At 33.3% G+C, this 16,340-nt stretch overlaps 3 protein-coding genes across 4 annotated transcripts; 1 reads left to right on the forward strand and 2 right to left on the reverse strand.

Moving 5' to 3' along the window:
- Positions 1–68: 68 nt before the first annotated feature.
- On the reverse strand, positions 69–2,597 carry SECAD1 (probable mannitol dehydrogenase-like). The gene is made up of 5 exons (NM_001280670.1): positions 2,426–2,597; positions 1,425–1,538; positions 790–1,303; positions 530–683; positions 69–440 (listed from the first exon to the last, which is right to left on the reverse strand). Exons 1-5 carry the CDS (start codon positions 2,521–2,523, stop codon positions 235–237), a joined length of 1,086 nt encoding a protein of 361 aa, NP_001267599.1. The 5' UTR covers positions 2,524–2,597; the 3' UTR covers positions 69–234.
- A 2,790-nt stretch (positions 2,598–5,387) lies between these two features.
- LOC101222477 (elongator complex protein 4) lies at positions 5,388–9,720 on the reverse strand. Of its 2 annotated transcripts, XM_031887382.1 has the most exons (10): positions 9,179–9,720; positions 9,003–9,082; positions 8,674–8,890; positions 8,351–8,577; positions 8,193–8,265; positions 7,685–7,841; positions 6,609–6,687; positions 6,300–6,459; positions 6,138–6,229; positions 5,388–5,676 (listed from the first exon to the last, which is right to left on the reverse strand). In XM_031887382.1, the coding sequence occupies exons 3-10, from the start codon at positions 8,804–8,806 to the stop codon at positions 5,509–5,511; spliced, it is 1,089 nt and encodes a 362-aa protein (XP_031743242.1). In that variant the 5' UTR covers positions 8,807–8,890; positions 9,003–9,082; positions 9,179–9,720; the 3' UTR covers positions 5,388–5,508. The 2 variants fall into 2 exon arrangements, with proteins under 2 accessions (XP_031743242.1, XP_004143437.1); XM_004143389.3 differs by lacking the exon at positions 9,003–9,082 and having other exon boundaries at positions 9,179–9,719.
- A 2,975-nt stretch (positions 9,721–12,695) lies between these two features.
- LOC101206938 (dof zinc finger protein DOF5.7) lies at positions 12,696–14,636 on the forward strand. Its single transcript, XM_004143495.3, has one exon. The coding sequence runs from the start codon at positions 12,712–12,714 to the stop codon at positions 13,933–13,935; it is 1,224 nt and encodes a 407-aa protein (XP_004143543.2). The 5' UTR covers positions 12,696–12,711; the 3' UTR covers positions 13,936–14,636.
- Positions 14,637–16,340: the final 1,704 nt, after the last annotated feature.

Genomic DNA, 16,340 nt, shown 5'->3' on the forward strand with positions numbered 1-16,340 from the left:
ATCTTGTTATTCGAAAGGTTTTCAACTTTTTCTTTTGTTAGCCAATTTCTCGACTATATTACTTGGTTGTTTCCAATATAAAAAATTTATTAGTAATGAAGCATACAATTTCATATTACTATAACCCAATTACCAAAACATGACTTCAATTGAGAACAAGAAAAAGAACAAATGCTAAATGGTCTGCTAGTACAATATCAGAAAGTTGACAAGCTCAGTCAAATGCATTTATTTTTAACTGCTAGACTTCAATGAGTTAGCAATGTCGATGACAAATCGATACTTGACATCCTGTTTCAGCATCCGTTCCATTGCCTTATTGACATCATCCATCGGAATCATCTCAACGTCTGCAGTTATGTTGTGTTTGGCAGCAAAATCAATCATCTCTTGTGTTTCCTTCATCCCACCAATGCAACTACCAGCCATTGTTTTTCTACCTATAAATTGCAAGAGAAAATATAATTAATGTAAAATCAAATCAAAATTTCCCCTTCCACAGAATTTTATAGAATGATTGATATGTTACCCCCAATAAGAGCAAAGGCTGGGATCTCCAGTGGCTTCTCTGGTGCACCAACCATAACCAATTTTCCATGTGTTTTAATAAGAGACAGCAGAGGAAGAAGGGGATGGGCAGCAGAGACTGTATCTATGATACCGTCCAAAGTCCCCCTAGCAGCCTGACTCAACAAATATCGATATCTTATCATTATACTCGTACTTTCATACATAAAAACACAACAAAACCAATATCAAATTCAAATCACTATAATTCATAAATCTCACCTGCATTTGCTCTTGATCACGGCTGACCAAGAATGAATCAGCCCCAAGACGTTCAATAGCCTCCTGCTTCTTGTTAGGCGAGGTACTAATCACAGTAACCTTAGCGCCGAAGGCCTTAGCAAATTTGACGGCGACATGGCCAAGCCCACCAAGACCAACCACACCAATTTGCATTCCAGGCTTGTCAAGTCCATAGTATCTCAAAGGGCTGTAAACTGTGATACCAGCACAAAGCAGGGGAGCCCCGGCGTGCAGAGGGATGCTATCGGGAATGCGAACAATGAAATGCTCATCGGCAACCATACAGTTGGAGTAGCCTCCGTAGGTTATGGAGCCGTCGGATTCCTTGCTGGAGTAGGTGAGGATCATTTTGGGGCAATAGTTCTCAAGGTTGTTGGAACAATTATCACAGGAGCGGCAGGATCCAACCATACATCCTACGCCAACCTTGTCTCCGACCTTGAAATTCTTCACTTTGCTTCCAACCTCGGTTACCTCGCCCACGATTTCATGACTGCAAATTCAAACAACGACAAGAACCATACTTGAAACTAAGAACATAATCATGAGAATTCACAAGTGCTGGGAATTGAAAAAAAAAATGGAGGGAAAAAGAAAAGATAGAGAGAGCGCACCCAGGAACAATGGGGTAAATAGTATTGCCCCATTCATTCTTCAGCATGTGAAGATCAGAATGACAAATTCCACAATAAAGAACTTTAAAAGCTACATCGTTTTCCCCTGTTTCTCTGCATACCATATTTCATCGGTTCAACCACTCAGTACAAATAACCAATTAAAAAAAGTTGTTTCCTCTACAATTATTAGAAAGCAAGTGATTCATTATTTTTGTGTATTCCATCCAATTTTTTTTAAAAAAGTTATTAAAAGTAAAAATAATATTTTTAGTAAGGATGAAATATCAACCAAAAATAATATAAATTATCATTAAACTAAACTCATCTTAAAATATGACTAATTTTTGTAGCAATAGTTTTTTTAAAAATAAATTTTAGTTTTATAATTATAAAAATTAGAATATAGTTGTATAAAATATTCCTAAATAGTCACACAAACACAAATAATCTGTGCTGTGAGCATAACTGGGCATCTAGTTATATATACCAAGAAAATTAATGATAGTAATTAATATTTTTAAAATTAAACATTACAATTGATCCAAATGAAGGATTTGTTTAAGTGTTAATTGATAACTACGATATATTTAATGAAAAAACGATAACTATGATATATACTCTTAAAAAATAATAGACAACTACGATATATACTCTTAAAAAATAATCGATGACTACAATATCTTTAATAAATATCCTTTAAAATGTATCAATAAATCGCAATATGAGCATCCGTACAACTAAGAAGACAATATTTAATAATAAATAAATAAAGTTTATAAATAAACTAAATTTGAATCCCATGGAGCAAGAACAAGAAATCAAGAAGAAAGAACCCCCAACCCAAGAACAATAGGAATGAAAGGAAAAGGCACATGCAACCATTTCTCAAGAACACAATACACATTTCTCGTGTAAAGAAAAGAAGAAATAAATCTGTATGTTAATATTTCCATTGATCTGCAGTGTTGAGAAAACGAAGGAGAAAGAAATAAGAGAACCTTCGGGAGAAATGAAAGGGAGAAAGAATGCCGGAGGTGTCGGATGCAGCCCATCCGAAAGCCTTTTTGGGGTGCTGTTCTGCCGGTGATTTCCCCATCGTAAGAAGATTTGAAAATGTGGAACGCAGAAGAAGAAATAGTGCTTGGTTGAAGTTGCAGATTTCAAGGCCAGTGAATGGTGTGGGGAAGTTAGGAGTGTCCTGTCCCGGTTATTAATAGCACCAATGGAAGAGAAGGCCACGTTTTACATGGACTGGGCCGGACCGGTTTACGGGGTCCATCTGACATATTGCATGACCTCAGCCAGAAAATAAATCGGCCCCACTTTTCGGTGGTTGAATTTTAGTTTAGGTTTCTACCGCTTCTCCTCCACTTCTCGATCACCATCACCATCACGAGGTTCCTCTAAGCCTTTCCTGATCAAAGAAAATTGAAAATCTATCACCAACCGGATACAAATGGGGATATCGAATTCAATTAGGACAGAAATTTCTTCTTAATTACTCCGTCTCCTTTTAAACACCAATTTCTGTTTACACAAGGGGTTGGACTGTACTAAATTGATGCATTTTTTTTCTTTTACCTTTCGCTTTTATTGAGAGATTATAGCAAATGTAACAACCGTATGTTAATTTTAATGGAATTGAGTATGTTCTACGATTCAATTGAAAATGCCAAAATAAATATTGTTGATTAGTTAACGTATAACATGTATTAGTGATTATAAGATGAGTTGACGGGTAGGTATTGCAAGTTTTTGGATCAATAATATTAAGGGAAGATAGGGCTTTAATTGTATGGGTGGTTGAGGGATTTTTGAATAGGTGTCTATTGAATGTTGTGTTTATTAGCTGGGTGGATGGCTTTAATTTCTCTGTCATTCCCCATGTTCTTTCACCTACTAATTAATGTGTCAAAAGTTATGGGGACTAAAATTTAGCTTAAAACTTATGTGTTGGAAATTAATCTATTAAATTTGTAGTATCAACCTTCACTAATATGATTAGACATAAAATATATAATCAAATTAAATATGCCTACGTTCATATAAGTATGTCATAAATTCTAAAGGTTAGGACAATTATTTCTTTAAAGTGTTCTATATATATATATATTTATTATATCTATTTCACTTTTATTTGATTATATAACATTAATTTTATAAACATTACTCTTACAATCTATTAGTTTTTATATATTGATAGAAAAATTTGACAAAATAACTCAGATGACCTTCACGTATCAAGTGAATTTGTACTTGAAATCGAAACAAAGCATAGAGGAAGTTGAAACTGTGTCTATCATATTCTACATATGGTGGAATTAAACCTAATGTTTTCTCAATCTGTTTGAGAAAAGAATTTGGAAAGGCTAGTTTAACTCTGAAGAGAGGAAACCAAGGTCAAGGCGAACATTTTTGATCGAATAGCCTAATTGCTTCTAACTATGAATTTGTAAGGAGAGATTCCAAAGGGTAAATCTTATTCTTTTTGTTATATATTTTCTTAACATATTTACTATCCATTAAGTTTGTTGGGGATGAGAATTTTTAAAAAAAGATTTACCCTACATTCTGGTTAGGTCCAAGATTAAATATGACAATTGTGTTTAGTATATAGAATAAAAAAGTACGGATGTTGCCATGCTAAAAAAATATAGAATTGTTGCTATTTACTTCTTCATATTGAAGGGAACATCAATTTGTTTACTTCTCCTTCAAATTCTAAATTTCTAACCTCAATTATAGTCCTTAAAGGGAATACAAATCTTAAAAGTTCACAAATAAATAAATAAATAGTCCATTTTTCTCATTTTTCACACCCTTTCATACTAAGAAGTAAGAAGTACACTTTATTTTTTTAGAATTTCATGTTCGTTAACAAAATGTGGAGATGATGATTGAGAAATTGAGAAATTGAAAAATAAGCATAAATTTTATATACATAAAACTAATAGCAAAATTGATATCAAATGGGGCTAAATAATGGTTTTATTTCTTGAAATTGTGGTGTTCTTCTCTCAAGTTTGGTATGTAATTAAACCCACGGTTGGTAATGGGAAGTTGTGCGTCAGTCCAACAAAGAACAACCCAAAATCTCCCATTTCTTTCCTTTTTCACATTCTATCTTCTCCAAAACCCCAAAATCTGACCCCACTGCTTGATCCAGTACTAAAGTTCTTATTCAGGTTTAAGTCACATTCTTTACCTTTATTTTCATATTACTTTTACTGAATTATATTGCTTCGGATTTGTCTTCGTGATTTTCTTTCTTTCTTTTTTTCTTTTTCCTTGTGAACATTTCTTCCATGAAAAAAGACTTCTTTTGCGGTTGATCTTAGAAGATGGAATTTGTCAACCTCTGATTCAATGAACTCAACAAAAAGGTGTACACTTGCAGTCTGAAAATGAATAACGTGTTTTTTTTAAAGTAAAAGTAGTCCCACAGGTCACCTTTTTCTAAACAGTTATGTAACGTTTGTATGCAATGTGATGTATCTTTGAGTTTTGGTATCCCTTTAATATTTGTTTATTTGGCGTCGTCTTTACAATGCGGCTGTTGTTTTGTTTCTTGTCTTCTTCTTTGACATGGAGTGTGAGTTTTATTTTATTGTGTTGCTTTCCTTATGATTTATGAAGTGTTTGGCCTCATAAATTTGGCATATTCCAGAGAGGGAATGGTTGTTATCATTTATCGAAGACAAAATGAACATTTATTGGGAGAGAAGAAAATTCAACTTACAAGTTTGGTACTAAATTTATAAATAATTTATCTCATACGGATAGATCATCATATTTATATTAGAGGTTTGATTCATCACCAAACTTTAAAAGGGTATCTTATAAATATTTAAATCTTCACTTTAGTATCTAATAAATTCTTAAAATTTTATTTCCATAAGAATTATTTGATATTTTTTTAAAAATTCAAGACGATATGGACATAAAATTAAAAAACAATAGTGGATCCAAAAGGGCAAGGGAAAATATAACTAATCAACAATCAATAAAATATCATCTTAAACTTAACATTTAACTTCGATCATTCAACCCTTAAACTCTTTATGCTGACGGCACTAGCAAACTAAAACTCGAGAGAAGCTGTCTTAGAGGAGCCAGAACAACTCCCAGTTGAGCCATATGAGCTACCACTTGAAGCATCAACAGGCGCTTGATTAAGACATTCTAAAACCAAGTACCTTCTCTTTTGCAACTTTATAGAGAACGTAGTCGCCTCAAGAATCTTTGGAACCTGCCGTTGGATTTTGAAATCAATGAGCACGGTTAGAAACCAGCTAAAAAGAAGTAATCATCCAGGAAAATTATATTTCAATTTAGAAAGTTCGGGAAATAAATCAATCAGTGAAGGTTTCTGAAGATCAGATATATACATTTTTAAAATTTTAGTTCAAGGACACTTAGAAGTGAAAATTCCAAGCTTTGACATTTTAGTTGAAATTAAAATAACTTCCCTAGTTGAGATTTTTTCTAGATTAAACCGCTTAAACATTAAATCAACCTGAATATCGATGCATACCAAGTCCAGTTATAAATAAAGAGTCAAGATGACCATTGGGAGGTAGTCATGCGGCTCACGTATGAACCAAAGCCAATAAAAGTATGCAGAAGAGTAAAGAAGCTAACGTTGGGGGGAAAAATTGCACAAACAGCATTTCACCATTCAGTCCATTTCTAAGTTGCAGGCATGCATACCTGTGTATTGAGTTGAGCTACTTTATGCACATTGAGAAGACCAACCATGTCTTGGTAACCAGTGAGGAGCTTTGCTAATTCCTTATCCTCATCTGTAATAATTTCTAGTTAATTCTCATTGATGCCAGAGACAAAAAGGTAACATAGTTGCCAAGTTTAAACCTGGGATTGCTCTGACAGAAAGCAAGGTATCTGCCATGTGCTGCCATCTTTTAGAGAACGACGGCAAAAGAAGAGAAGGTGGAAACGTCACTACGGCTACTGCATTGGAGGACCTTACCATGCTTTTCAGAGACCTTAAAAAGGAAAGCATTTCCCATTCCTGCAGCAAACGTAGACTTTTAAGACAGTAAAGAATTTCAAATCTTCTGTTGGAGGAAAATGTGCACAGAGCTTTATCAATTTAATGAAACTTAACGAACGATCATTATAATGTGATCGTTGCCACCATAAATTTAATTTGTCACTAACCATGTTGGAGTGATCACATTGTGGAGCACATAATGATTGAATGGCAATACGGCCACCAGAGGATATATTGCCATCATTTCTGAAATTGTCGCATGACATCAATGTAAGTACTATTGGAGTGATCACATCAAACATAAATTAAAAATAACTTCAAAGTTCAAATTACCCCAATTGACAGATTCATTTTTTCTTTTCCCCATTTTTTTCTTTTGAAAACAAAACTTTCATATGAAAAAAATAAGAGGGTGCACAAGGTTGCAAAAGCAAACAGATGAAAAGAAGGGCCTCAACATATATCCAAGACGCTGTACAACAACGAACAAGGGACAAAACCAGTTGATGTTTAGAGTTTCGTTTCAAGTCATTTTGTTCTGTTGTGGGCTTATATTTGATTGTATTTTCTTTACTTTCCTTGATTAGGTCAGTTATGTGCTAAATTTAGTTGTATTTGCCTTACCGGCTTATTTTGTTTCAAATGTATTTTGCACATTAGTATCTTTTCATTTCATCAATGAAAAACTGGTTTCCTTTCAGAAAATAATAATAAACAATAATCAATTCAGTCCACAATTCAGGTTTTCTCCCAAATAGATTCCACGCCCACTCTCTAACAAAAGGTTTTCTTGGATGCCAAATCTGAAGGTGGGATAAATTACAGATCAAATCCAGAATAGTTCATTTCATATAGGCCTAAAGTTATTGCTCTTGTATTTGGAGTTAGAAAATGAGCTCTGATGGTTGCGTTTAGCAAAAACTACATGTCATGAAAACACTGCAGGATGTAATTTGATGCCCAATTATGTTCCAAATCCCAATCACCTCTATATTAGATAAGAAGACCCTATTTTTCTTTATCAAACGTTCTCCAAATCCCAACGAGGAGATACAGAATCTAACCCAAGATCCCAATCCAACTATTTCCATCTCAAAGAGAAGCTAGCACAGGTTTATCAAACGTTCTCCAGATCCCAATGCCCACTTCAAATATTTTACAATGAATTGAAATTGAATCTAACTTACTAATGCAATGACTTTAATATATGTAATTTAGGAGGGAAAGCAGAGGTCAACCGTACCTTGGAACTTGTGATAGGAACGTGGCACAGCGATCACGAAGAGTAGAAAGACTAGAAGAATCTAGAATACTAACACATTCCACATGCTTTCCGCTGAAAAAATGTCTGTCAAATGGCCTTCGCAAATCAAAGTCATTGCAAAACTCGTATTTACTATCTGTACAAGAATTACATAATTATCTCCAATAAGAACAGTATTGCACTATATTTAAGGTTGTGGCAGTGAGAGTGAGTCATTATTGAAGGGGTTGGGAAAAATGAATAGATCTCAAGATGTTTTTGTAACATGAGAAACAGGTCAGGATGAAAGTTGTACTGCAATCCTCGAATGGACATTAACTAAGTACATATACTACATGAAAGTTGACAGAAAGTTGTACTTTTTCCCAGAAGACTTCATCATAATATGACAAGCAGTTTCACCACATAATTAAAACAATTCATTGGTTGTTGTTCATTGAGATCAAACACCAGCCAAAAACTATTAGGTTGAGGTCAGTAAGATTACCAATTGCATTGGCGCTCTCTTGATCGTCTCCAAAATACTTCTTATATTGCCAAGCAATCCTCAAGCCCTTTTCCTGAAATAAAGCCAATCCGATCATACATCTTTCCATCTAAATCCGAAATCGAAATAGTTGCATAAGTTAATAAAAAGTATAGCACCTGTTCAGTAGAATTATCACGAGATTTGTCATCTTTGGATGCCCCTGGGCTCGGCAAAGTACCCAGGAATCCTCTAGGGTCTCTGGATGGACTAGCATAAAGAAGAGGTTGGTCATGAACAAGTCCCTGAGACATAAAATTCCGCAATAAAAGCATGTGATGAGGAGCTTCTGCATCTTCCATCACCAAGACCAAGCTTCCCAAAGGAAACCCACCACAAAGAATCTCTGCAACCAAAAAAATGGAGAAATTGAAGCTAGTCCAAATGTAGGATATGGGTAACTCCAACAATTTTGAACTGATGAATATGGTGCTGAAAGTACTGTCAAGGTCTGGTATTCCGGATGAGATGAATGTCGTGCCATTGGGACCGTGTTTAAATCCTGGCGTCTTAGATGAATGGGCAGAAGAAAAGTTGCGTGAGAAGCTGCTTGTCCGAGGCTTTGTCGCTGCCATATTTTGGTTAATGCTTTAAAGCGTTGAGTAAATCATCCAAAAGATAGTTCTATGGTCTACCCAAGTCAATGAAGATCCTGAAAGCTGCAATTAACTGTCTTAAATCATACGATGCACGACAATAATAAACTGATCAGGGAAAGAAGAAGACGGCGACAAAGTAAGAGCAAAAATGAAACTATTCATACATACATACAGGTTAAAATAAGAAACTCCATCAGTCCAACAAATATTGCAACTTTACTGAAATAACTCCTATGGGCTTTTCATCAAACACTTGATGGGCAACGCAAAAGAAGATTCATTTACTTAGCAGCCGCCGGAAAACTAGAAAAATTACGGAATAATTACAAAGATTCATGAAGCACATACCTGAGATGCAACGTTGGGAATTGAGTTTCCCTCAAATCAATAGAAGTTTAATTGAAAAAATTGGCGGGAGCAAGAAGTAAGAACTGGATTCTTCTCAATTTGACCGTGGGGTTTTGTGTCCAGAAGCCACTTTGCAATTTTAGCAAATAAGGGGCCTTAGACAGCGCAACTACAAAAGTAGCCTAGGTTAATTAACAGTACGTCGTTACAAGTTATCTCCTAATTATTTCTAATTTGCTTCCACTTCCGAATAATTTTTATAAACCAATGCCCCAACTCTTGCACATCAACTTAACCCATCTACAATAATCTCCTAACCATATCATCCATCACAAACAATTCATCACACTTCTTTTTTCTAATTTCCTGTTCAATAGTGGATTTCACCTTTTACCCATTGATTGGGGAAAACACACAAAATTTCTCAATTATATCCACCCTCACCCTTGTTGTGCTGTCTTCTTCTTATTGAGAGCCAAAGACCATTGTTTTTCTTCAACAAGAACTTTTACAAGCCGCACAATTGTGGCCCATCCTACTATTCAATTAAAAATGACCATTAAATTGGGCCATCAAACTAGATAACCCTTTGTACCCAGATTCAAACATATAATTTATAAGGACAGAGGAATACGACAATAAATAACATCTGTATGTAATGTGGACTGTACAAAGGCCAAACCAATAAGACCAAAAACAGTTTGTGTATTTTTAACTTCAAATTAGTTTGCACAAATAAAATTTTCTCTCCCAACTCTCTGCAGAAAAATTATCACACAAATATGTGGTTTAGAGAAGCATACACATAGTTCATAGAAATTGATAGAAGTCTTCTGTGATAGAATCATAAATTTGTTACATTTGTGAGTATTTTCAAAAATTGTGTCATTTAGATAAGGTACGATACAAAAAGGATTAGAGATGATGAAATTTGTGCAAGAGAAAACTCTGACTTCTCATTTCACATTTGATATTTTACAAAACCTTCAAATATGTAAAGGGAAGCATAAATGAAAAACTATACACTATAGAGTAAAAATTTCTCATGGAACCACATGTTTCTAGAACAAATATATGAGCTTTAATACATTAGACCTGATAAAGATAGAAATGAAATAAAGCAAACAAATACTAATCAATGGACTATGTTAACATATTAACAGCAATAACTTTTCTCTCTAATTCAATTATGTTAACTATTGTATTTAAATACTTAAATATACAAACATGAATGATCATGTTTTTAAAACGAAAAGTGGTAAGAAAGAGTAAATATTTAGGTGCATATGCACTCAAGTTTTTCTTTCATATTTGAATGCACTTAGATATACCGTGTTTAGGTGATGCTGTTAACTTTTTTCTATTATTGTTAGTAGTCAATCAATGTATTTGATAACTGTTAGCTAAGTAAGCCAAAGTGCGCAAACTAACTACGATAGCACATTATTAGTTTTGTGTGAAGTGTTAACCGCAGGTGAAACAAAATGGTAGCGACCACCCTGGCGTAGACCCAGAGTCATAGTCAGAGCATGCTTAGTCGTACTCTTGGGAAGGCAACGATATCAAGAGAGCTAGCAAATCAAAGACAACACACAATTTTTACCTATTGAAAATTAATCAAACGTAATGTTATTCATGAGTGGGTTAGTGAATCCCATATGTCTCATGTTGCAAGACTGATGGCGATTTATCATATTCGTATTTATTCCAATTCCTCGATCTTCTTATTTCTATCTTCATAATCAAACAACCCAATAAATTATTACCATCAAAATAATGTCAACTCGTATATTATGATATACATTCACACCCACTACAGGACATTTCAAAATTACAACAACTTAGCTCTAGTACTCCAAGGCTGACTTTGATTGTGTGTCACAAGTTGAGCCTTCCCCCTGTGGTCTGCGTGGGATAAACTTGAACAATTTACGATCTACTCTCTTTCTTGAAGCTGAAGCAATTTAGTTAGTGCATGTCTGATAGTGATTTTCAAATTATGTTATAATCATTTTTGGCAAAAATAATATACTATTTAATTATTTTAGACTTTTAAATACAGGGTTTCGTATATATAATCAAAATTGATAAGTGATAGAAAAGAAATAGCACATGATGTCAATTCACCAATGGTTATTGAATCATACTTGTTGATTTCTGTTTCTCAAACTATGTTGTCACCCATACCCGTCCTTTTATTGATGATATTATGGATATATAACCAATTTTGTGTTAAGTTTCTGTTTGCTCTCAGATAGAAGAACAAAAAAAGTTCATGATTTCATTGATGCTTTAATTTGATTTTTCTGTTGGGAAGAGAAATGTAAGTTAGAGCTTCTTACAAATATATCAAAATAAGTTCTAAAAATTAGAATCATAGTCCACACTAATTTGATACACTCTATACACTAAAAAGTGTTATTTCTACAAAATGAGAAGAATATACTACACATTTTAAATATCATATTCTTAATTTACCCCACTACAATGTTTGTAGAAGTTATTTGAGTCAATGATAAAAATATTTACACATTTCAAATATCATAGTCCACGCTCCTATCGTCAATTCCATTATTGAAGTTCTTGACGTACAATTTCAGCTAATTGATTCAAGAAGCACAAAGGTCACAATCTAATTCATCCAGCCTATCAAATTCTAAAGCAAAACTTTGAATAGCCTTATAAAAAGAAAAAGGAACTCAAGTGTTCCTTCATGGTTCATGGTAAAAAAGACAAAAATACATATCATGTGATTATAAAATAGATATTTTATTTTTAAATGAATTAATAATAATTTGATACATAAAATGGTTCATATCAATCAAAATATTACTTAGATACTTTTATCTGTATCGCTCTATCCTCTAACTAATTATGTTAAGGCATGCATTTTTTAAAACAAAATGTATTGTCAATATTACAAATGTCTATTTAGCATGTTATGAAAATGTGTCAAATAATCATAGCTTAAAATTTGATGGTACTTTACCAACATTTAATATATCATCTCAACTAGCTATAACTACCTATGTCATAGCTAGGAGTTTAGAGTTTGGACTTTTGACATTTTAGGTTTAATTTTTTAACTACTACTTATGTTCAAGGTATAACACCTTCACACTTCCCAAATAATAAATTTAGGATAAATTGTGAAGGTTCTTCCTAACTCTTTGTACAAACTCTAAAATAATAAGTCTACACACATATATACATGAACAAAATAAAAATATATAATATCACATTATACCATGAGATTTAATTATCATTTGTCATGTTATTAAATTTGTATAATTATTAACTTATAATATATCCTGCTATACAGTTTATAAAATATCATATTTGAATTCAAAGAAGGATTTATTAGTTTATAAACTTAAATAACATATCATTTATATAATTAATTAAAATTGAAACGCACAATCCGAAAACAAGGTTAGGAAGCAAGTTCACCAAAAATATTTGATAATTCAATGAACCTAAAAAGGAGTAAAATGATGATAATTATGTATGAGGATTATATTAATTGATAGTTTATGTTAAAAATAAAAATGGGTAGCTTCCACTTTGATGAAAATCACAGGCGAAGCATCCACCTTCTTTTTTGTGTTCCCTCTCTTGTTTCCCATGCATCACTCCCTCCATTTAATTCCCTTTGCCATCTTCACTACGAAACTCAACAACCCCTCCAACCGCACTTTCCCTTCTTCTTCTTCCTCTTCCTCTTCCTCTTCCTCTTCTTCTTCTTCTTCTTCTTCTTCTTACTCCTCCTCTGTTTTCATTGCCAATTTCAAATGTTGCCGGAAAAACTCCCCTCCGGTGGCAGCCGGCAACCAAAACCCATATCAGATCATAATCAACACCCACTCAAGTGCCCTCGTTGTGATTCCCCCAACACTAAATTCTGTTACTACAACAATTATAGCCTAACTCAGCCTAGGTATTTCTGCAAGACCTGTCGCAGATACTGGACCAAAGGTGGGGCGTTGCGCAATGTTCCCGTCGGCGGTGGCTGCCGGAAAAACAAGAAGCTTAAATCATCGTCTTCTTCTCCGTCATTGAGGCTGCCGTCGTCGTCCAACGATGACTCCGGTTCGTCCAATTCGGAAATTGGCCGGTTGGGTTTCTTCGTCAATGGGTTTTCGTCGGCTCAATTGAGTGGAAATCGAAATTCGTCTTTCTCCTCTGCTCCGACGATGGGTCTCTACGATCAGTTTGGAGGGTTTTCTCTTGATCAATCGAGAAGTTTAAATAACTCCTTCATTAATCCTTCAACTGGGTTTGTTAATTCGCTGAATGTAGATACGAGTCTTGCGTCTTCGATTGAATCTTTGAGCTCTATGAACCAAGACCTTCACTGGAAATTACAGCAGCAAAGGCTAGCGATGCTATTTGGATCAGGACATAACAATACAGCCATTGATAAAAACAGGGGAGTTTCTTCTCCAATCGCACTTGAAGATCACGGCCAAGAACTGAACCCAGGCTCGTTTCGGAATCTGGAGATTTCGAAACCGGAAGCTTGCAATAATTCTTCCGATTTCAGTAATGCAAGAAAAGAAACCGTCGTCGATGCCGGAGCCAGAGCAGGAGGAGAATCTGCAGTGGCGGACGAGTGGTTCTTTGGGGATTCTTATACGGCTCCCTCAATGACGACGACGGGTGCGGCGGCAGCGGGATATAACTCCGGCGACAGCGCCGCCCGGTGCGATGGTGTTCAGGAGTGGCACGATTTGCATCCATACACCCATTTACCGTAGGCAGGGAGGTAACCCATCCCCCACCCACAAACAAATTATTAAAAAAAAAAAAAAAAAAACGTTGATGTAAAAGATGATCAACGTTTTCAGCTTAATTTTCTGACAGTTATGTGTTAGAGAATACAAACCAAAATTGGAAATGAGTGTATAAATTCAAAGTGCTCTAAAAACTTTTGAATTGTCATCAATACATTAGTGTTTGTTTAAATTAAAATGAAGAATTCTAAAAAATGAACAAACTGCAAAATATTTGAAAAAATAAAATGATCTACTTTTGTCTTTTAAGTGATTTTCTATAAATGATACTTTTTTAAAACTATTATTTGTTTTAAAAATATAGCAAAGTTTATAAAATCTCTAAGTTATTAAGTACTTTGTGGAGGTTAAAATGGAGGTGGAAATTAAAATGGTTTTGATGAAGATGATGCTTTTTGTGGGTATGGGAAAATGGAAGGTGGCGTGATGATGGGATTGCCGTTGTAACGTTTATATGGGGTTGTTGCATGCAAATGCATGTAATTGCACTAAGTTTCGCTGATACTTCAGGCAAAAAAGCGTTATCTGCTCTTTTTCAAGGCCCTCTCCTTGCACTGTTTTCTAGTTGACTTCATGCTTTAATCGGTTACACATATCATAAATTAATTCTTTTTTCTTTCGTGTACTGATCATTATTAATATAGGAAATTTAATTATGTGTTTCTTTTCTTCAAGTTACCAAAAACAAAAACTGAACTCAAATTCACCATATGTAGTATAATTCATGTATTTAAAAAGTTACTATATTCGGTGTTCACAATCTATACATCTCTAACTAAAATCAAATGAGGAACTATAATTTATTTTTTATTTTAAGCTAATTTTAAAATTATCTCGTACTATTCTTTTCAATATTCAATGGTTGGAAATATTTTTTTTTCAAAGCAGGTTTTATATGCAATTACAACAAAAGTATTGTTACAATAGGACAAACATGCACTTGTTAGAGTAACAATTATGTTATTCAATTTTATGGTTGAAATTTTTGAACCAAAAATAATTTGTTCTATATCATACAATGTTAATCTAAGTTAGATTCTTTTAAAAAACAATGGAGTTACGTCATTTTAGTTTAATTTTTTAAGTTTTATAATTTAGTTACACCGCACTAATGTTATTAGTATCAAAGGGTGATGCTTTTCCAATGTCTTTTTCTTCAAAATTTTGTAACTTTTTAGCTTTGTTTTCCATCCAACACTTCTATTTGCAAATAATATGAATTGGAAAAAAAAAAGACCATGTAGATTTGAAACCTCATTCGGACTTTTTACATCATTAATCAAATGTTTATTAACTAATAATAACTTCTTTCATTTCGGTAAAGTTTTTTGAAAATTCTATTGATATACATATTCTGTCAATTGAAGACAATTTCAATACTTTATTTCACATCTACATGTTTCAAGCTTTGCTTTGATGTCAAAGTGAATTAAAATTCAATTAGTTAACATATTAAGATTCAAATAACAAAATGTAGCATAAGTTACTACTTATAATTCAAATTCAAATAACACTTTTTAGTATGGTAAAAAAAAAATTTATGATGTAACAAAAATCATTTTAATATATAGTATACGTTTTTAACTTCAAATCTAAATTTACCCTTCTTTTCAACTAATTCTAACGATGAATTTTTTTTGTAAAGAACACGAGTGGATCAAATCTATCAAAAAGGAAGAATATAGTTTTTTTAAAAATTTGTGACCTATTGTGAACTAACATTCTTTCTGTCGCAATAAATTATCATTAATGTAAGATGCTTTTTTTTTTTTGAGAAGGGAATGTAGGATGTTTCCCCATGAAGAACTTTTTTTCCCCTTTTGTTCTCTTTCTTCTTCCATTCAACGTGAGTTGTCACCAAGGTGAATGCATTAACTAGTTGAGGTTCTATACTAAGAACAATTTTATTCTTTATGTGTTATCGGTTTTTTGTCACTTAATTCATCTAGGACTTAAAAGTGATATACAATAATGTATTAAAAAGTTGTTCTTAATCCATTTTAAGTTCTATCACATATGTGTTAATAGTATATCAATTACGTTTATTGTAAAGTAGTTCAATTATATTCAATTGTATGTCGAATGTTAGTTCAAAAATAATTAACAGTATTAGCTCTATCAATAATTAATTATAAATATATACATCGTTCTATAGTATATCAAGCAAGTAGATAACCACACATTCAAAATCTGATTTCATATATAAATATAATATTGATGCATTAATAGTTTAACAATGCACACTCATAATGTTTCACCAGCATAAGTTAAAATTATTGTAAGTTGATGACAATGTACTAGAAGATAATTACATAAAAGTGCATGAATACTCATTGATCGATAAATTTAGTATAGCAATTGTACAACCA

The sequence above is a fragment of the Cucumis sativus genome, chromosome 6, assembly GCF_000004075.3.
Source record: "Cucumis sativus cultivar 9930 chromosome 6, Cucumber_9930_V3, whole genome shotgun sequence".
In the NCBI taxonomy this organism is placed as follows: domain Eukaryota; kingdom Viridiplantae; phylum Streptophyta; class Magnoliopsida; order Cucurbitales; family Cucurbitaceae; genus Cucumis; species Cucumis sativus.

Bases quoted from the DNA above. Each gene is read 5' to 3' on its own strand.
- SECAD1 (NM_001280670.1), bottom strand. From the start codon at position 2,523: ATGGGGAAATCACCGGCAGAACAGCACCCCAAAAAGGCTTTCGGATGG. The intron at 1,304-1,424 runs GTGCGCTCTCTC...TTGAATTTGCAG, and splicing joins ATTTACCCCATTGTTCCTGG to TCATGAAATCGTGGGCGAGG. The intron at 684-789 runs GTGAGATTTATG...TTGTTGAGTCAG, and splicing joins GTGATCAAGAGCAAATGCAG to GCTGCTAGGGGGACTTTGGA.
- LOC101222477 (XM_031887382.1), bottom strand. From the start codon at position 8,806: ATGGCAGCGACAAAGCCTCGGACAAGCAGCTTCTCACGCAACTTTTCT. The intron at 7,842-8,192 runs GTAATCTTACTG...ATTCTTGTACAG, and splicing joins AGAGAGCGCCAATGCAATTG to ATAGTAAATACGAGTTTTGC. The intron at 6,460-6,608 runs GTTAGTGACAAA...CGTTTGCTGCAG, and splicing joins AATGTGATCACTCCAACATG to GAATGGGAAATGCTTTCCTT.
- LOC101206938 (XM_004143495.3), top strand. From the start codon at position 12,712: ATGTTAAAAATAAAAATGGGTAGCTTCCACTTTGATGAAAATCACAGG.